General features: G+C 56.8%; 1 protein-coding gene across 1 annotated transcript in view; it reads right to left on the bottom strand.

Moving 5' to 3' along the window:
• The window catches only part of LOC139257285 (contactin-5-like), a gene marked incomplete at both ends in the record, with an annotated part of 62052 nt that overhangs the window by 18426 nt on the left and 21953 nt on the right, over positions 1 to 21673 (bottom strand). Inside the window, 4 exons of the mRNA XM_070874422.1 lie at positions 2103 to 2232; positions 5822 to 5958; positions 7744 to 7925; positions 16629 to 16731. Of these exons, the coding sequence (XP_070730523.1) occupies positions 2103 to 2232; positions 5822 to 5958; positions 7744 to 7925; positions 16629 to 16731 (552 nt within the window). The remainder of the gene's footprint in view (positions 1 to 2102; positions 2233 to 5821; positions 5959 to 7743; positions 7926 to 16628; positions 16732 to 21673) is intronic.

Genomic DNA, 21673 nt, shown 5'->3' with positions numbered 1-21673 from the left:
ACTGACTCTCACTGGGGTACAGTCCCACACACACTGACTCTCACTGGGTACAGTCCCACACACACTGACTCTCACTGGGGTACGGGTCCCACACACACTGACTCTCACTGGGGTACAGTCCCACACACACTGACTCTCACTGGGTACAGTCCCACACACACTGACTCTCACTGGGGTACAGTCCCACACACACTGACTCTCACTGGGGTACAGTCCCACACACACTGACTCTCACTGGGGTACGGGTCCCATACACACTGACTCTCACTGGGGTACAGTCCCATACACACTGACTCTCACTGGGGTACAGTCCCACACACACTGACTCTCACTGGGGTACGGGTCCCACACACACTGACTCTCACTGGGGTACAGTCCCACACACACTGACTCTCACTGGGGTACAGTCCCACACACACTGACTCTCACTGGGGTACAGTCCCACACACACTGACTCTCACTGGGGTACGGGTCCCACACACACTGACTCTCACTGGGGTACAGTCCCACACACACTGACTCTCACTAGGGTACAGTCACACACACACTGACTCTCACTGGGGTACAGTCCCACACACACTGACTCTCACTGGGGTACGGGTCCCACACACACTGACTCTCACTGGGGTACAGTCCCACAAACACTGACTCTCACTGGGGTACAGTCCCACACACACTGACTCTCACTGGGGTACGGGTCCCACACACACTGACTCTCACTGGGGTACAGTCCCACACACACTGACTCTCACTAGGGTACAGTCACACACACACTGACTCTCACTGGGGTACAGTCCCACACACACTGACTCTCACTGGGGTACAGTCCCACACACACTGACTCTCACTGGGGTACGGGTCCCACACACACTGACTCTCACTGGGGTACAGTCCCACACACACTGACTCTCACTGGGGTACGGGTCCCACACACACTGACTCTCACTGGGGTACAGTCCCACACACACTGACTCTCACTGGGGTATGGGTCCCACACACACCGACTCTCACTGGGGTACGGGTCCCACACACACTGACTCTCACTGGGGTACAGTCCCACACACACTGACTCTCACTGGGGTACAGTCCCACACACACTGACTCTCACTGGGGTACGGGTCCCACACACACTGACTCTCACTGGGGTACAGTCCCACACACACTGACTCTCACTGGGGTACAGTCCCACACACACTGACTCTCACTGGGGTACAGTCCCACATACACTGACTCTCACTGGGGTACGGGTCCCACACACACTGACTCTCACTGGGGTACAGTCCCACACACACTGACTCTCACTGGGGTACAGTCCCACACACACTGACTCTCACTGGGGTACAGACCCACACACACTGACTCTCACTGGGGTACAGTCCCACACACACTGACTCTCACTGGGGTACAGTCCCACACACACTGACTCTCACTGGGGTACGGGTCCCACACACACTCTGACGACTGGAGACCAGCTCTGCTGCACGGACCCAGTGCGCCCACATATCGCGGTGTGGGCTGGCCTGTGCTGCCCCTGGGCCCTGGCCTCTCCTGGGCCCCGAACTCTCACCTCTCCTGGGCTCCACACTTACTGCTGAGACAGCGAGTGTCGGCGGGATATTGCACTCGGGCAGGCAGCACTCCATACCAGAGAGAGCCACAGGCAGACCAGGAACTGGAAACTGGCCCGATTTCTCTGTCCCTGCCCGACGGGAAAGGCACGCGGCCAGTTCGGTGCCCAGCCCAGAATTGGTGTGCCACCAGAGGGCACTGCAGGGGGAGACTCGTAGGTTACCTGTACAGGTGTGCGTGGCCTAGTATAAAAGGCAGGTGCTCCTCACTCTGGAGTTAACTAATAAAGGACCAAGGTCACGACAGTTCAAGGTTCCATTGCAACACACCGCCTCGTGGGGTCATTGCCGGAGCATCTGAGAATATAACAACTGGCGACGAGCACCGCACAGGCCGGGGATGGAGCCTGGGCCTTTCCCGGCCTGTGCTGTCACTCGGTGAGGGGGGGGAGGGCGGAGGAGTTTGGACACGGGCTGGAGCAGACACCGCCCCACCCCCCCCCCCCCCTCGGCAGGGCTCATGTCTCACCTTACCCAGGATCTGCAGCTCTGCGTTGGCCAGGGCTGAGCCGTGTTGGTTCTCCGCCACGCACTGGTACATGCCCGCGTCCGACCGCTTGACGCCCGCGATGGTGAGCAGGCCGTTGCTCACCGCCACCCGGGCCTGCAACCCAAACAAGCGGCACGTTAAACTGGAATCACTCCCGGCGGACGGTCGGAGAAGGGAGGGTGGGGGCGCAGTGCGTTAATGCCCCAATCTGGGACCCTCGCACACACACACAGGCTGAGCAGGAAACTCCTCCTCATCCTCATAAGCCGTCCCTCGGAGTCGAGGAAGCCTGGCTTCCGCTCTAAAAATAACGTAAGAGACAGGAGCAGGAGTCGGCCATTCGGCCCCTCGAGCCCGCTCCGCCATTCAATAAGATGGCGGCTGATCCGATCTTGGGCTCAGCTCCACTTCCCCGCCCGCCCCTTCACTCCCTTATCGCTCAAAAATCTGTCTATCTCCACCTTAAATATATTCAGTGACCCAGCCCCCACAGCTCTCTGGGGCAGAGAATTCCACAGATTCACCAGAAGACATTCCTCCTCATCTCCGTCCTAAATGGGCGGCCCCTTATTCTGAGACTATGTGCCCCCTAGTTCTAGATTCCCCCACGAGGGGGGAAACATCCTCTCTGCATCCACCCTGTCCAGCCCCCCTCAGAATCTGATACCCAATGAGTCCTTCGGTGGTTGAACAGCCCAATACGGGAGCCACAGTCCCCTGTCACAGGCGGGACAGACAGTGGTTGAGGGAAGGGGAGGGTGGGACTGGTTTGCCGCACGCTCCTTCCGCTGCCTGCGCTTGGTTTCTGCACGCTCTCGGCGACGAGACTCGAGGTGCTCAGCGAATGCTGAGTTCGCTGATCTAAAACGGGCAGCGAGGGGGGAACTGAGTGGACCACGATAAAGTCCTGACAAACTGACCAACCGTTCCCACTCCTGATCGGAGGGCGCAGAGGATTCACAGAATCGCGGACATTTACAGCGCGGGAGGGAGGCCATTCCGGCCCAGCGTGTCCGCGTTGTGCCGGCCGACCAAGAGCCATCCCGGCCTAATCCCACTTTCCCGCTCTGGGTCCGTAGCCCTGTGGGTTACGGCACTTTGAGCACACGTCCAAATGTGCTGAGGGTTTCTGCCTCTACCCCCCTTTCAGGCACTGAGTTCCCCCCCAAGATCCCCACCACCCTCTGGGTGAAGACATTTCCCCTCAAATCCCCTCGAAACCCCCCCCAATTACTTTCAATCTCTGCCCCCTGGTTGTTGACCCCTCTGCCAAGGGGAACAGGTCCGTCCTATCCACTCGATCCAGGCCCCTCATCATTTTATACACCTCAATCAGGTCTCCCCTCAGCCTCCTCTGTTCCAAAGAAAACAACCCCAGCCTATCCAATCTTTCCTCACCGCTAAAATTCTCCAGTCCCGGCAACATCCTGGTAAATCTCCTCTGTACCCTCTCCAGTGCAACATCCTGGTAAATCTCCTCTGTACCCTCTCCAGTGCAACATCCTGGTAAATCTCCTCTGTACCCTCTCCAGTGCAACATCCTGGTAAATCTCCTCTGTACCCTCTCCAGTGCAACATCCTGGTAAATCTCCTCTGTACCCTCTCTAGTGCAACATCCTGGTAAATCTCCTCTGTACCCTCTCCAGTGCAACATCCTGGTAAATCTCCTCTGCACCCTCTCTAGTGCAACATCCTGGTAAATCTCCTCTGTACCCTCTCCAGTGCAACATCCTGGTAAATCTCCTCTGTACCCTCTCCAGTGCAACATCCTGGTAAATCTCCGCTGTACCCTCTCGAGTGCAACATCCTGGTAAATCTCCTCTGTACCCTCTCCAGTGCAACATCCTGGTAAATCTCCGCTGTACCCTCTCTAGTGCAACATCCTGGTAAATCTCCTCTGTACCCTCTCCAGTGCAACATCCTGGTAAATCTCCTCTGCACCCTCTCTAGTGCAACATCCTGGTAAATCTCCTCTGTACCCTCTCTAGTGCAACATCCTGGTAAATCTCCTCTATACCCTCTCCAGTGCAACATCCTGGTAAATCTCCTCTGTACCCTCTCCAGTGCAACATCCTGGTAAATCTCCTCTGTACCCTCTCCAGTGCAACATCCTGGTAAATCTCCTCTGTACCCTCTCTAGTGCAACATCCTGGTAAATCTCCTCTGTACCCTCTCTAGTGCAACATCCTGATAAATCTCCTCTGTACCCTCTCCAGTGCAACACCCTGGTAAATCTCCTCTGTACCCTCTCCAGTGCAACATCCTGGTAAATCTCCTCTGTACCCTCTCTAGTGCAACATCCTGGTAAATCTCCTCTGTACCCTCTCCAGTGCAACATCCTGATAAATCTCCTCTGTACCCTCTCCAGTGCAACACCCTGGTAAATCTCCTCTGTACCCTCTCCAGTGCAACATCCTGGTAAATCTCCTCTGTACCCTCTCCAGTGCAACATCCTGGTAAATCTCCTCTGCACCCTCTCCAGTGCAACATCCTGGTAAATCTCCTCTGTACCCTCTCCAGTGCAACACCCTGGTAAATCTCCCCTGTACCCTCTCCAGTGCAACATCCTGGGAAATCTCCTCTGTACCCTCTCCAGTGCAACATCCTGGTAAATCTCCTCTGTACCCTCTCCAGTGCAACACCCTGGTAAATCTCCTCTGTACCCTCTCCAGTGCAACATCCTGGTAAATCTCCTCTGTACCCTCTCCAGTGCAATTACATCCTTCCTGTAATGTGGTGACCAGAACTGCACGCAGTACGGGATTGTGTGTGGACATCATGCAAATCAGGCTTAGCAGCAGTGCCTTCCTTGGCTGAATATCCCCCTTGCAGTCACTGCAGGACCCCAGTCGCCATTATTTAAATGGAGAAAGATTGCAAAGTGCCGCAGTACAGCGGGACCTGGGGGTTACTTGTGCATGAAACACAAAAGGTTAGTATGCAGGTACAGCAAGTGATCAGGAAGGCCAATGGTATCCTGGCCTTTATTGCAAAGGGGATGGAGTATAAAAGGAGGGAAGTCTTGCTCCAGTTATACAGGGTATTGGTGAGGCCACACCTGGAGTACTGCGTGCAGTTCTGGTCTCCGTATTTACGAAAGGATATACTCGCTTTGGAGGCAGTTCAGAGAAGGTTCACTCGGTCGATTCCGGGGATGAGGGGGTTGACTTATGAGGAAAGGTTGAGGAGGTTGGGCCTCTACTCATTGGAATTCAGAAGAATGAGAGGTGATCTTATTGAACCGTATCAGATTATGAGGGGGCTCGACAAGGTGGATGCAGAGAGGATGTTTCCCACTGATGGGGGAGACTAGAACTAGGGGGCATGGTCTTAGAATAAGGGGCCGCCCATTTAAAACTGAGATGAGGAGGAATTTCTTCTCTCAGAGGGTTGTAAATCTGTGGAATTCGCTGACTCAGAGAGCTGTGGAAGCCGGGACATTGAATAAATTTAAGACAGAGATAGACAGTTTCTTAACCGATAAGGGGGCGGGCAGGGAAGTGGAGCTGAGTCCATGATCGGATCAGCCATGGTCGTATTAAATGGCGGAGCAGGGCTCGAGGGGCCGAATGGCCGACTCCTGCTCCTATTTCTGATGTTGCGATGTAACCAGTCAGTCCCTGCCTTGGGTCGAGCGTGGGGCAGTGAAGGGATGGACTGCGGACGACCAGTGTTACCCCGCTCACCCGCTTCAGTCCGCTACCTGTGAGGTGAGGGCCTTCCCATCCTTCAGCCACCGGTAGTTCGGCCTCGGCCTAGCTACGGCCCGACATTCCCAGCGCAGTTCCTGTCCACTGTCCAACTTCGTGTCGTTGATGGTCTGAATCCAGTGGGGCCGGGCTGGAACACAAGGGAAAAGAAAGTCTTGCATTTATATAGCACCTTTCACCACCATCGGACGCCCCAAAGCCTCACAGCCAATGGCGTACTATCGGAGGGCGCTCACTGTTGTATTGTGGGAAACACCAATTGGCGCACAGCAAGCTCCCACACACAGCGATGTGATAATGACCCGGAGCGTCTGTTTTAGTGATGTTGGTCGAGGGATAAATATTGGCCCCAGGACCCCGGGGAGAACTCCCCCTGCTCTTCTTCCAATAGTGGCCCCGGGATCTTTTACATCCACCCGAGAGGGCAGACGGGGCCTCGGTTTAATGTCTCATCCGAAATACAGCCCCTCCGACAGTGCGGGGCTCCCTCAGTACCGCCCCTCCGACAGTGCGGGGCTCCTTCAGTACTGCCCCTCCGACAGTGCGGCACTCCCTCAGTACCGCCCCTCCGACAGTGCAGGGCTCCCTCAGTACCGCCCCTCCGACAGTGCGGGGCTCCCTCAGTACTGCCCCTCCGACAGTGCGGGGCTCCCTCAGTACTGCCCCTCCGACAGTGCGGCACTCCCTCAGTACTGCCCCTCTGACAGTGCGGGGCTCCCTCAGTACCGCCCCTCCGACAGTGCGGCGCTCCCTCAGTACCGCCCCTCCGACAGTGCGGCACTCCCTCAGTACCGCCCCTCCGACAGTGCGGCGCTCCCTCAGTACCGCTCCTCCGACAGTGCGGCACTCCCACAGTACCGCCCCTCCGACAGTGCGGCACTCCCTCAGTACCGCCCCTCCGACAGTGCGGCGCTCCCTCAGTACTGCCCCTCCGACAGTGCGACGCTCCCTCAGTACCGCCCCTCCGACAGTGCGGCGCTCCCTCAGTACCGCCCCTCCGACAGTGCGGCGCTCCCTCAGTACTGCCCCTCCGACAGTGCGGCGCTCCCTCAGTACCGCCCCTCCGACAGTGCGGGGCACCCTCAGTACCGCCCCTCCGACAGTGCGGCACTCCCACAGTACCGGCCCTCCGACAGTGCGGCGCTCCCTCAGTACTGCCCCTCCGACAGTGCGGGGCTCCCTCAGTACTGCCCCTCCGACAGTGCGGGGCTCCCTCAGTACCGCCCCTCCGACAGTGCGGGGCTCCCTCAGTACTGCCCCTCCGACAGTGCGGCGCTCCCTCAGTACTGCCCCTCCGACAGTGCGGCGCTCCCTCAGTACCGCCCCTCCGACAGTGCGGCGCTCCCTCAGTACTGCCCCTCCGACAGTGCGGCGCTCCCACAGTACCGCCCCTCCGACAGTGCGGGGCTCCCTCAGTACCGCCCCTCCGACAGTGCGACACTCCCTCAGTACCGCCCCTCCGACAGTGCGGCGCTCCCTCAGTACTGCCCCTCCGACAGTGCGGAGCTCCCTCAGTACCGCCCCTCCGACAGTGCGGCGCTCCCTCAGTACCGCCCCTCCGACAGTGCGGCACTCCCTCAGTACCGCCCCTCCGACAGTGCGGGGCTCCCTCAGTCCTGCCCCTCCGACAGTGCGGGGCTCCCTCAGTACTGCCCCTCCGACAGTGCGGGGCTCCCTCAGTACCGCCCCTCCGACAGTGCGGCGCTCCCTCAGTACTGCCCCTCCGACAGTGCGGCACTCCCTCAGTACCGCCCCTCCGACAGTGCGGCGCTCCCTCAGTACTGCCCCTCCGACAGTGCGGCACTCCCTCAGTACCGCCCCTCCGACAGTGCGGCACTCCCTCAGTACTGGCCCTCCGACAGTGCGGCGCTCCCTCGGTGAATGGTAGGCACGCTCCGGCCCTGTGGTCACTTACTGTAGACCTGCAGCAGTCCCCGGATAACGTTGCCCCCGCGGGTATTCTCCACTCTGCACTCGTACACGCCCGCGTCGCCGCTCTGAACGTTGAGCACCTCCAGCACGGCCTGCGACTTCCTGAGCCGCGCGCGGCTGGGCAAGTTACCGTCCACTTTACGCCAGGTGATGGTGGGGACGGGGCTGCGAGAGAGAGACGCTCGGTCAGTCATTGAGAGGCTCAGCGGCGAGGCGCCCCCGACACGCGGTTCCCCGTCCGACTGCGCAGCTCCGTCTTCCCGGAGATGGTCAACGGAAGGCCCGTGTGCCCAATCGCCGCTTCCCCGTCCGTCCTAACCCCTGAACCCACCCTAACCCCTGACCCCACCCTAACCCCACCTACCCAGCCACCCTAACCCCTGGCCCCGCCCTAACCCCACCTACCCAGCCCACCCTAACCCCTGACCCCACCCTAACCCCTGACCCTACCCTGACCCCACCTACCCACCCCATCCTAACCCCTGACCCCACCCTAACCCCTGACCCTACCCTGACCCCACCCTAACCCCACCTACCCACCCCACCCCTGACCCCACCCTAACCCCACCTACCCACCCCACCCCTAACCCCACCTACCCACCCCACCCCTAACCCCACCCTAACCCCACCCCTGACCCCACCCTAACCCCACCTACCCAGCCCACCCCACCCCTGACCCCACCCTAACCCCACCTACCCACCCCACCCCTAACCCCACCTACCCACCCCACCCCTGACCCCACCCTAACCCCACCTACCCACCCCACCCCTGACCCCACCCTAACCCCACCTACCCAGCCCACCCCACCCCTGACCCCACCCTAACCCCACCTACCCACCCCACCCCTAACCCCACCTACCCACCCCACCCCTGACCCCACCCTAACCCCACCTACCCACCCCACCCCTAACCCCACCCTAACCCCACCCCTGACCCCACCCTAACCCCACCTACCCAGCCCACCCCACCCCTGACCCCACCCTAACCCCACCTACCCACCCCACCCTAACCCCACCTACCCACCCCACCCCTGACCCCACCCTAACCCCACCTACCCACCCCACCCCTGACCCCACCCTAACCCCACCTACCCAGCCCACCCTAACCCCTGACCCCACCCTAAACCCTGACCCTACCCTGACCCCACCCTAACCCCACCTACCCACCCCACCCTAACCTCACCTCACCCCTGACCCCACCCTAACCCCACCTACCCATCCCACCCCTGACCCCACCCTAACCCCACCTACCCACCCCACCCCTGACCCCACCCTAACCCCACCTACACACCCCACCCCCTGACCCCACCCTAACCCCACCTACCCACCCCACCCCTGACCCCACCCTAACCCCTGCCTCCACCCTAACCCCTGACCCCACCCTAACCCCACCTACACACCCCACCCTAACCCCTGAACCTACCCTAACCCCTGACCCCACCTACCCACCCCATCCTAACCCTTGACCCTGCCTCTCCACGTCAGCCTAACCGGTAACTCCGAGCTCCCACTTGCTCCCCACACCCCTTCCCCCCTCTCCTTCAACCCGTCTAGTTGACGCTTGAAACCCCCCGCCCCCCCCCCCCCCACCCCGACCCCTTCCGTGTGACTTTGGTGTCCAACCCGTGAGCCACGGGGCGCGAGAGGAGCCGATTGGCCAGACCCGCCGCGCGGACCGACAGCAACTCGCCAAGGCTTCTTCGGCAGCACCTCCCAAACCCGCGGCCTCGACCCGCCTCGAAGGTCAAGGGCAGCAGGTCCATGGGAACACCACCCCTCCACGTTCCCCTCCCAGTCACACACCATCCCTCGACTTGGGAATATATCGGCCGTTCCTCCATCGTCGCTGGGTCCCAATCCTGGAACTCCCTCCCTAACAGCACTGTGGGAGCACCTTCACCACACGGACTGCAGCGGTTCAAGAAGGAGGCTCACCACCACCTTCTCAAGGGGCGACTGGGGACGGGCAATAAACGCTGGCCTTGCCAGCGACGCCCACATCCCAGGAACGGAGAAATAAAGTGGCTGAATGAACCTCTGTCAGCTGGCTCGAAGAGGAGCTGAATTCTCCCAGCAGTGTCTCCGTGCTGGAGCTTTGGCGATGCGAGTTGTTATATCAAGCTCTGGATCGCACTCCATTAACAGCGCTTTCAATCCCATTAGACACTCTTTCCACAATAGCTCATCTGCATTTTAATAATTCATCTCCCGACAGACTCATCCTTCACATCTTTTAATCAGCGTCAGGCTCACTTTGTTCCGCACCTTTATCTCGTTCCGTGTCGGCCGAGGATCAACAGTTCCCCACGGCCCTGCCCCGGGAGTGTTTGATGGGACAGTGTAGAGGGAGCTTTACTCTGTATCTAACCCCCTGTACCTGCCCTGGGAGTGTTTGATGGGACAGTGCAGAGGGAGCTTTACTCTGTATCTAACCCCCTGTACCTGCCCTGGGAGTGTTTGATGGGACAGTGTAGAGGGAGCTTTACTCTGTATCTAACCCCCTGTACCTGGGCTGGGAGTGTTTGATGGGACAGTGTAGAGGGAGCTTTACTCTGTATCTAACCCCCTGTACCTGCCCTGGGAGTGTTTGATGGGACAGTGTAGAGGGAGCTTTACTCTGTATCTAACCCCCTGTACCTGCCCTGGGAGTGTTTGATGGGACAGTGTAGAGGGAGCTTTACTCTGTATCTAACCCCCTGTACCTGCCCTGGGAGTGTTTGATGGGACAGTGTAGAGGGAGCTTTACCCTGTATCTAACCCCCTGTACCTGCCCTGGGAGTGTTTGATGGGACAGTGTAGAGGGAGCTTTACTCTGTATCTAACCCCCTGTACCTGCCCTGGGAGTGTTTGATGGGACAGTGTAGAGGGAGCTTTACTCTGTATCTAACCCCCTGTACCTGCCCTGGGAGTGTTTGATGGGACAGTGTAGAGGGAGCTTTACTCTGTATCTAACCCCCTGTACCTGCCCCAGGAGTGTTTGATGGGACAGTGTAGAGGGAGCTTTACTCTGTATCTAACCCCCTGTACCTGCCCTGGGAGTGTTTGATGGGACAGTGTAGAGGGAGCTTTACTCTGTATTTAACCCCCTGTACCTGCCCTGGGAGTGTTTGATGGGACAGTGTAGAGGGAGCTTTACTCTGTATCTAACCCCGTGCTGAACCTGCCCTGGGAGTGTTTGATGGGACAGTGTAGAGGGAGCTTTACTCTGTATCTAACCCCATGTACCTGCCCTGGGAGTGTTTGATGGGACAGTGTAGAGGGAGCTTTACTCTGTATCTAACCCCCTGTACCTGCCCTGGGAGTGTGTTTGATGGGACAGTGCAGAGGGAGCTTTACTCTGTATCTAACCCCCTGTACCTGCCCTGGGAGTGTTTGATGGGACAGTGTAGAGGGAGCTTTACTCTGTATCTAACCCCATGATGTACCTGCTCTGGGAGTGTTTGATGGGACAGTATAGAGAGAGCTTTTCTCTGTATCTAACCCCGTGCTGAACCTGCCCTGGGAGTGTTTGATGGGACAGTGTAGAGGGAGCTTTACTCTGTATCTAACCCCGTGCTGTACCTGCCCTGGGAGTGTTTGATGGGACAGTGTCGAGGGAGCTTTACTCTGTATCTAACCCCCTGTACCTGCCCTGGGAGTGTTTGATGGGACAGTGTAGATGGAGCTTTATTCTGTATCTAACCCCCTTTACCTGCCCTGGGAGTGTTTGATGGGACAGTGTAGATGGAGCTTTACTCTGTATCTAACCCCCTGTACCTGCCCTGGGAGTGTGTGATGGGACAGTGTAGAGGGAGCTTTACTCTGTCTCTCACCCCGTGCTGTACTGATCGGGGGCTGGACATGTTACCGGGGCCCTGTGTCAGTTCCTGTTCTCTATGTGAGGTTGAGAACACCAGCACTTTGACCCGAACGATTCCCAGTTGATGTTTACTCCCCATTCCAATACCATCTTTCTCTCTCTCCCCCTTTCCCTCCATCCCAGGACTAGTCTCTGCCGCTCTACTTGTCATGTTGTGCCTCCGTATCCATCCCTCTGACACTGCGGCTCTGTCCCGTATCCCTCCTCTCTCGCTCTCTCTCTCTCACTCTCTCCGTCCCTCCGTCGATCATTTTCCAACAGTCTATAGACTCTGGATCAGTTCGTATGGACTGGAGGGTAGCTAATGTAACACCACTTTTTAAAAAAGGAGGGAGAGAGAAAACGGGTAATTATAGACCGGTTAGCCTGACATCAGTAGTGGGGAAAATGTTGGAATCAATTATTAAAGATGTAATAGCAGCGCATTTGGAAAGCAGTGACAGGATCGGTCCAAGTCAGCATGGATTTATGAAAGGGAAATCATGCTTGACAAATCTTCTGGAATTTTTTGAGGATGTATCTAGTAGAGTGGACAAGGGAGAACCATTGGATGTGGTGTATTTGGACTTTCAAAAGGCGTTTGACAAGGTCCCACACAAGAGATTGTTGTGCAAAATTAAAGCGCATGGTATTGGGGGTAATGTACTGACGTGGATAGAGAACTGGTTGGCAGACAGAAAGCAGAGAGTCGGGATAAATGGGTCCTTTTCAGAATGGCAGGCAGTGACTAGTGGGGTGCCGCAGGGCTCAGTGCTGGGACCCCAGCTATTTACATTATACATTAATGATTTAGATGAAGGAATTGAGTGTAATATCTCCAAGTTTGCAGATGACACTAAGCTGGGTGGCGGTGTGAGCTGTGAGGAGGATGCCAAGAGGCTGCAGGGTGACTTGGACAGGTTAGGTGAGTGGGCAAATGCATGGCAGATGCAGTATAATGTGGATAAATGTGAGGTTATCCACTTTGGGGGAAAAAACAGGAAGGCAGAATATTATCTGAATGGCGGCAGATTAGGAAAAGGGGAGGTGCAACGAGACCTGGGTGTCATGGTACATCAGTCATTGAAAGTTGGCATGCAGGTACAGCAGGCGGTGAAGAAGGCAAATGGTATGTTGGCCTTCATAGCGAGAGGATTTGAGTATAGGAGCAGGGAGGTCTTACTGCAGTTGTACAGGGCCTTGGTGAGGCCTCACCTGGAATATTATGTTCAGTTTTGGTCTCCTAATCTGAGGAAGGACATTCTTGCTATTGAGGGAGTGCAGCGAAGGTTCACCAGACTGATTCCCGGGATGGCAGGACTGACATATGAGGAGAGACTGGATCGACTGGGCTTATATTCACTGGAATTTAGAAGAATGAGAGGAGATCTCATAGAAACATATAAAATTCTGACGGGACTGGACAGGTTAGATGCAGGAAGAATGTTCCCGATGTTGGGGAAGTCCAGAACCAGGGGTCACAGTCTAAGGATAAGGGGTAAGCCATTTAGGACCGAGATGAGGAGAAACTTCTTCACCCAGAGAGTGGTGAACCTGTGGAATTCTCCACCACAGAAAGTTGTTGAGGCCAATTCACTAAATATATTCAAAAGGGAGTTAGATGTGGCCCTTAAGGCTAAAGGGATCAAGGGGTATGGAGAGAAAGCAGGAATGGGGTACTGAGGGAATGATCAGCCATGATCTTATTGAATGGTGGTGCAGGCTCGAAGGGCCGAATGGCCTGCTCCTGCACCTATTTTCTATGTTTCTATGTCCCTCTTTCTCTCTCCACTCTTTCTCTCTCTCTCTCTCTGTCTCTCTGTCTCCCTCTCTCTCTCTCTCTCTCCGTCTCGCTCTCTCTCTCTGTCTCTCTGTCTCCCTCTCTCTCTCTCAGTCTCTCTCTCTCGCTCTCTCTTTCTGTCCCTCTCTCTCTCTGTCTTTCTGCCCACTCCCTCTCTCTCCGTGTTCCGCTGTCTCGCTCCGTCTCTCCCCGCTCTGTCCCTCTGTCTCTCCCCCACCTTCTTTTCCCTCCCCTCTGTCAGTAACAAGATGTTAGTGAGTGTCGAGTGGGCCTCACGGTGGGAGACGGGACATTGCGCCCCTGGCCAGGGGAGGGTGGGGGGGGGAAGTGCCATGGCCCGGGGGAGAGGGTGGGGGAGCGCCCTGGCCGAGGGAGGGTGTGGCTGGGGGCGAGCGCTGTGGTCTCGAGGATCTGACAGTAACGGCCTGGTGCTCTGGAAGAACTTCACCCTCCCACAGCCTGCAGCGCTCCTCCAGAGAAAACGTCAGGTTTCCGGAGCGAGTTCCCAATCACATGGACAGCATCCTGCCAACCAGGCCCGTATCGCGATGACAGCGTTATTTCCCAAACCTTCACCAACACTGCAGCCGACTTCAACTCACAGAGAGGGCGGCAAAATATACCTTCGGCCAGGGCCTCGTTTTCCCCGCGGCTAGGCCCAACATTACCGTTAAGCCCCGCGGCCAGGCCCATCTTTACCGTTAAGCCCCGCGGCTAGGCCCATCTTTACCGTTAAGCCCCGCGGCCAGGCCCAAAGTTACCGTTAAGCCCCGCGGCTAGGCCCAACATTACCGTTAAGCCCCGCGGCTAGGCACATCTTTACCGTTAAGCCCCGCGGCTAGGCCCATCTTTACCGTTAAGCCCCGCGGCCAGGCCCAACGTTACCATTAAGCCCCGCGGCTAGGCCCAACGTTACCGTTAAGCCCCGCGGCTAGGCCCAACATTACCGTTAAGCCCCGCGGCTAGGCCCAACATTACCGTTAAGCCCTGCGGCCAGGCCCAACGTTACCGTTAAGCCACGCGGCCAGGCCCAAAGTTACCGTTAAGCCCCGCGGCTAGGCCCATCTTTACCGTTAAGCCCCGCGGCCAGGCCCAAAGTTACCGTTAAGCCCCGCGGCTAGGCACATCTTTACCGTTAAGCCCCGCAGCCAGGCCCAAAGTTACCGTTAAGCCCCGCGGCTAGGCCCAACATTACCGTTAAGCCCCGCGGCTAGGCCCATCTTTACCGTTAAGCCCCGCGGCCAGGCCCAAAGTTACCGTTAAGCCCCGCGGCTAGGCACATCTTTACCGTTAAGCCCCGCGGCCAGGCCCAAAGTTACCGTTAAGCCCCGCGGCTAGGCCCAACATTACCGTTAAGCCCCGCGGCTAGGCACATCTTTACCGTTAAGCCCCGCGGCCAGGCCCAACATTACCGTTAAGCCCCGCGGCTAGGCCCAACATTACCGTTAAGCCCCGCGGCTAGGCCCATCTTTACCGTTAAGCCCCGCGGCCAGGCCCAAAGTTACCGTTAAGCCCCGCGGCTAGGCCCAACGTTAGCGGTAAGCACTGGGCTTTGTCGGTCTTCAGTAAGACCGAACCTGCCCTGCGGGAAATTTGAACGGGGCGCGAAGCCTGTTACAGGGCCCACGCGCCTCAACGCAAAATAGGCGGAGACATTGGGTGGGACTGAGTGAGACACTCGGGGAGCTGGCTCAAGTCTCCATATCTCAGGGAGGATACACTTGCCTTGGAGGCCATGCAATAGAGGTTCACGAGCTTGATCCCCAGAATGAGAGGGCTGTCTTTGCAGAATTATAGACATTTACAGCGCAGAAAGAGGCCATTCCGGCCCATCGTGTCCACGTTGCACCGGCCGACCAAGAGCCATCCCGGCCTAATCCCACTTTCCCGCTCTGGGTCCGTAGCCCTGCGGGTTACGGCACTTCGAGCACACGTCCAAATGTGGTGAGGGTTTCTGCCTCTACCCCCCTTTCAGGCCGTGAGTTCCCCCCCAGACCCCCACCGCCCTCTGGGTGAAGACATTTCCCCTCAAACCCCCTCTAAACCTCCCCCCCTCCTGTCTTATGTGGAGAGATTGAGCAGACTGGGCCGATACTCCCTCGACTTTAGAAGAATGGGAGGTGATCTCACTGAAACGTGTCGGATTGTGAGGGGGATTGACGGGGTAGATGCAGGGAGGGTGTTTCCCCCCCGGGGCTGGGGAGTCTAGAACCAGGGGTCACACAGTCTCAGGATAAGGGCTCGGACATTTAGGACTGAGATGAGGAGGAATTTCTTCACTCAGAGGGAGGTGAATCTTTGGAGTTCTCTGCCCCAGAGGGCTGTGGAGGCTCAGTCATTGAGTATATTCAGGGCTGAGATCGGTAGGTTTTTGGGCTCGAGGGGAATCGAGGGATCGGGCGGGAAAGTGGAGTTGAGGTCAAAGATCAGCCGTGATCTGATTGGATGGCGGAGCGGGCTCGAGGGGCCGAATGGCCGACTCCTGCTCCTAATTCTTAAACATAAGAACATCAGAAATAGGAGCAGGAGTCGGCCATTCGGCCCCTCGAGCCCGCTCCGCCATTTAATACGACCATGGCTGATCCGATCATGGACTCAGCTCCACTTCCCTGCCCGCCCCCTTATCGGTTAAGAAACTGTCTATCTCTGTCTTAAATGTATTCAATGTCCCGGCTTCCACAGCTCTCTGAGGCAGCGAATTCCACAGATTTACAACCCTCGGAGAGAAGAAATTCCTCCTCATCTCAGTTTTAAATGGGCGGCCCCTTATTCTAAGACCATGCCCCCTAGTTCTAGTCTCCCCCATCAGTGGGATATCCTCTCTGCATCCACCTTGTCGAGCCCCCTCATAATCTGATACGTTTCGATAAGATCACCTCTCATTCTTCTGAATTCCAATGGGTACAGGCCCAACCTCCTCAAACTTTCCTCATAAGTCAACCCCCTCATCCCCGGAATCAACCGAGTGAACCTTCTCTGAACTGCCTCCAAAGCAAGTATATGCTTTGGTAAATACGGAGACCAGAACTGCACGCAGTACTCCAGGTGTGGCCTCACCAATACCCTGTATAACTGGAGCAAGACTTCCCTACTTTTATACTCCATCCCCCTTTGCAATAAAGGCCAAGATTCCATTATGTTCCATTGGGAGATCCCTTTGGGAATTCCGTTCCTTATGTTGCAAGCAGCCGAACAATCGGAGCTGGTGACTCATTCATTCCCGACTCACTTGCCCAGCGCAAAGCACTCGAGGTTGGCAGTCGACCCTTGTGGGACCTCGAGCACAGGAGGGAAATGCACCTCAATCTTCGGCTCGTACTCTCCCATCGCACCTGGGGGTCAGAGAACAAGTCAGGGTCAGGCGGGAGGCAGCCAGCAGGTAGGCAACACCGTCGGACTTTGTGCAATTACATTCCGATTGTGCGTCGCTTGATAACATAGAAAATAGGTGCAGGAGCAGGCCATTCGGCCCTTCGAGCCTGCACCACCATTCAATAAGATCATGGCTGATCATTCCCTCTGTACCCCATTCCTGCTTTCTCTCCTTACCCCTTGATCCCTTTAGCCGTAAGGGCCATATCTAACTCCCTTTTGAATATATTTAGTGAATTGGCCTCAACAACTCTCTGTGGTAGAGAATTCCACAGGTTCACCACTCTCTGGGTGAAGAAGTTTCTCCTCATCTCGGTCCTAAATGGCTTCCCCCTTATCCTTAGACTGTGACCCCTGGTTCTGGACTTCCCCAACATCGGGAACATTCTTCCTGCATCTAACCTGTCCAATCCCGTCAGAATTTTATATGTTTCTATGAGATCCCCTCTCATTCTTCTAAACTCCAGTGAATATAAGCCCAGTCGATCCAGTCTCTCTTCATATGTCAGTCCTGCCATCCCGGGAATCAGTCTGGTGAACCTTCGCTGCACTCCCTCAATAGCAAGAATGTCCTTCCTCAGATTAGGAGACCAAAACTGAACACAATATTCCAGGTGAGGCCTCACCAAGGTCCTGTACAACTGTAGTAAGACCTCCCTGCTCCTATACTCAAATCCCCTCGCTATGAAGGCCAACATACCATTTGCCTTCTTCACCGCCTGCTGTACCTGCATGGCCAACTTTCAATGACTGATGTACCATGACACCCAGGTCTCGTTGCACCTCCCCTTTTCCTAATCTGCCACCATTCAGATAATATTCTGCCTTCCTGTTTTTGCCCCCAAAGTGGATAACCTCACATTTATCCACATTATACTGCATCTGCCATGCATTTGCCCACTCACCTAACCTGTCCAAGTCACCCTGCAGAATTCCCCACAAAATTCGAGGAACACAGAACCAGAGAACGGTTACAGCACAGAAGGAGGCCATTCGGTCTGTCGAGCCAGTGCTGGCTCTCTGCAAGAGCACCTCAGCCAGCCCCACTACCCCCGCCCTTCCCCCGGAGCCCTGAACGTTATTTTCCTTCAGCAACTTATCCAACTCCCTTTGGAAAGCCGCGATTGAGTCTGCCTCCATCGCCCTCTCAGTCCGCGCGTTCCCGATCCTGACCCCCTCGCTGTGGAAAAACGTTTCTCCTCGTGTCGCCTTTCTGCCAATCTCGATAAATCCGTGTCCTCTGGTTCCTGACCCTCCCGCCAATGGGAACAGATTCTCGCGACCTACCTCTGTCCAGAACCCTCAGGATTTTGAACACCTCGATCAAATCTCCTCCCAACCTTCTCTGCTCCATGGAGAACTACCCCTCCACCATCGGTGACCGTGCCTTCTGGTGCCTGGGCCCCAAGCTCTGGAACTCCCTCCCTCAACCTCTCCGCCTCTCTCTCTCTCCTTCAAGACGCTCCTTGAAACCTCCCTCTGTGACCCAGCTTTTGGTCACCCGTCCCTAATATCTCCCTTTGCGGTTTGACGTCAAATTTCTTGTCTCATAATACACCTGTGGAGCGCCTTCGAAAGTTTCACTAAGTTACAGGCACTACGTAAATACACGTGTTGTTGCACCTGCAGGTTAACTTTCAGCAATTGGTGGATAAGGTTACCTCGGTACACCCACATTTCACAATCGACACCACTCAAAAAGTACTCGGCGCAGAAATCTTTTCCCACCAAAGCTGCCGAACTATCTCTGTAAACTCTTCCAGTCCCTACACCCCTCCCTATCTCTGTAACCTACTCCAGCCCCTACACCCCTCCCTATCTCTGTAACCTCCTCCAGCCCCTACACCCCTCCCTATCTCTGTAAACTCCTCCAGCCCCTACACCCCTCCCTATCTCTGTAACCTCCTCCAGTCCCTACACCCCTCCCTATCTCTGTAAACTCCTCCAGCCCCTACACCCCTCCCTATCTCTGTAACCTCCTCCAGCCCCTACACCCCTCCCTATCTCTGTAAACTCCTCCAGCCCCTACACCCCTCCCTATCTCTGTAACCTCCTCCAGCCCCTACACCCCTCCCTATCTCTGTAACCTCCTCCAGTCCCTACACCCCTCCCTATCTCTGTAACCTCCTCCAGCCCCTACACCCCTCCCTATCTCTGTAATCTCCTCTAGCCCCTACACCCCTCCCTATCTCTGTAACCTCCTCCAGTCCCTACACCCCTCCCTATCTCTGTAACCTACTCCAGCCCCTACACACCTCCCTATCTCTGTAACCCCTCCAGCCACTACACCCCTCCCTATCTCTGTAACCCCCTCCAGCCCCTACACCCCTCCCTATCTCTGTAACCTACTCCAGCCCCTACACACCTCCCTATCTCTGCAACCTACTCCAGCCCTATACCCCTCCCTATCTCTGTAACCTCCTCCAGCCCCTACACCCCTCCCTATCTCTGTAAACTCTTCCAGTCCCTACACCCCTCCCTATCTCTGTAACCTACGCCAGCCACTACACCCCTCCCTATCTCTGTAACCCCTCCAGCCCCTACACCCCTCCCTATCTCTGTAACCTACTCCAGCCCCTACACCCCTCCCTATCTCTGTAACCCCCTCCAGCCCCTACACCCCTCCCTATCTCTGTAACCCCCTCCAGCCCCTACACCCCTCCCTATCTCTGTAACTCACTCCAGCCCCTACACCCCTCCCTATCTCTGCAACCTACTCCAGCCCTATACCCCTCCCTATCTCTGTAACCCCCTCCAGCCCCTACACCCCTCCCTATCTCTGTAAACTCCTCCAACCCCTACACTCCTCGCGATCTCTGTAACCTCCTCCAGCCCCGACACTGCTCCCTATCTCTGTAACCCCCTCCAGCCCCTACACCCCTCCCTATCTCTGTAACCCCCTCCAGCCCCTACACACCTCCCTATCTCTGTAACCTCCTCCAGCCCCGACACCCCTCCCTATCTGTAACCCCCTCCAGCCCCTACACCCCTCCCTATCTCTGTAAACTCCTCCAGCCACTACACCCCTCCCTATCTCTGTAACCTCCTCCAGCCCCTACACCCCTCCCTATCACTGTAACCTCCTCCAGCCCCTACACCCCTCCCTATCTCTGTAACCCCCTCCAGCCCCTACATCCCTCCCTATCTCTGTAACCTCCTCCAGCCCTTACATCCCTCCCTATCTCTGTAACCTACTCCAGCCCTTACACCCCTCCCTATCTCTGTAACCCCCTCCAGCCCCTACACCCCTCCCTATCTCTGTAACCCCCTCCAGCCCCTACACACCTCCCTATCTCTGTAACCTCCTCCAGCACCTACACCACTCCCTATTTCTGTAAGCTCCTCCAGGCCCTACACCCCTCCGTATCTCTGTATCCTCATCCAGCCCCTACACCCCTCCCTATCTCTGTAACCTCCTCCAGTCCCGACACCCCTCGCTATCTCTGTAACCCCCTCCAGCCCCTACACCCCTCCCGATCTCTGTAACCCCCTCCAAGCCCTACACCCCTCCCTATCTCTGTAACCTCCTTCAGCCCCTACACCCCTCCCTATCTCTGTAACCTCATCCAGCCCCTACACCCTCCCAATCTCTGTAACCCCCTCCAGCCCCTACATCCCTCCCTCTCTCTGTAACCCCCTCCAGCCCCTACACCTCTCCCTCTCTCTGTAACCCCCCTCCAGACCCTACACCTTTCCCTCTCTCTGTAACCCCCTCCAGCCCGACACCCCTCCCTATCTTTGTAACCCCCTCCAGCCCCTACAGCCCTCCCTATCTCTGTAACCCCCTCCAGCCCGACACCCCTCCTTATCTCTGTAACCCCCTCCAGCCCCTACAACCCTCCCTTTCTCTGTAACCTCCTACAGCCCCTACACCCCTCCCTATCTCTGTAACCTCCACCAGCCCCTACACCCCTCCCTATCTCTGCAACCTCCTCCAGCCCCTGCACCCCTCCCTATCTCTTTAATCTCCTCCAGCCCCTACACCCCTCCCTATCTCTGTAACCCCCTCCAGCCCATACACCCCTCCCTATCTCTGTAACCCCTTCCAGCCCCTACACCCCTGCCTATCTCTGTAACCTCCTCCAGCCCCTACATTCCTCCCTATATATGGAACCCCCTCGAGCCCCTACATCCCTCACTATCTCTGTAACCTCATCCAGCCCCTACACCCCTCCCTATCTCTGTAAACTCCTCCAAACCCTACACCCCTCCCTATCTCTGTAACCCCCTCCAGCCCCTACACTCCTCGCGATCTCTGTAACCCCCTCCAGCCCCTACACACCTCCCTATCTCTGTAACCTCCTCCAGCACCTACACCCCTCCCTATTTCTGTAAGCTCCTCCAGCCCCTACACCCCTCCGTATCTCTGTATTCTCATCCAGCCCCTACACCTCTCCCTATCTCTGTAACCTCCTCCAGCCCCTACACCCTTCGCTATCTCTGTAACCCCCTCCAGCCTCTACACCCCTCCCGATCTCTGTAACCCCCTCCAAATCCTACACCTCTCCCTATCTCTGTAACCCCCTCCAGCCCCTACACCCCTCCCTATCTCTGTAACCTCCTCCAGCCCCTACACACCTCCCTATCTCTGTAACCTCATCCAGCCCCTACAACCTCCCAATCTCTGTAACCCCCTCCAGCCCCTACATCCCTCCCTCTCTCTGTAACCCCCTCCAGCCCCTACACCTCTCCCTCTCGCTGTAACCCCCCTCCAGCCCCTACACCTCTCCCTCTCTCTGTAACCCCCTCCAGCCCGACACCCCTCCCTATCTTTGTAACCCCTCCAGTCCCTACAGCCCTCCCTATCTCTGTAACCCCCTCCAGCCCGACACCCCTCCTTATCTCTGTAACCCCCTCCAGCCCCTACAACCCTCCCTTTCTCTGTAACCTCCTCCAGCCCCT

This window comes from Pristiophorus japonicus, unplaced genomic scaffold, assembly GCF_044704955.1.
Source record: "Pristiophorus japonicus isolate sPriJap1 unplaced genomic scaffold, sPriJap1.hap1 HAP1_SCAFFOLD_813, whole genome shotgun sequence".
Lineage (NCBI taxonomy): Eukaryota > Metazoa > Chordata > Chondrichthyes > Pristiophoridae > Pristiophorus > Pristiophorus japonicus.
The sequence above is the reverse complement of the archived record's forward strand: the minus strand, read 5'-3'. Positions and strand labels throughout refer to the sequence as shown.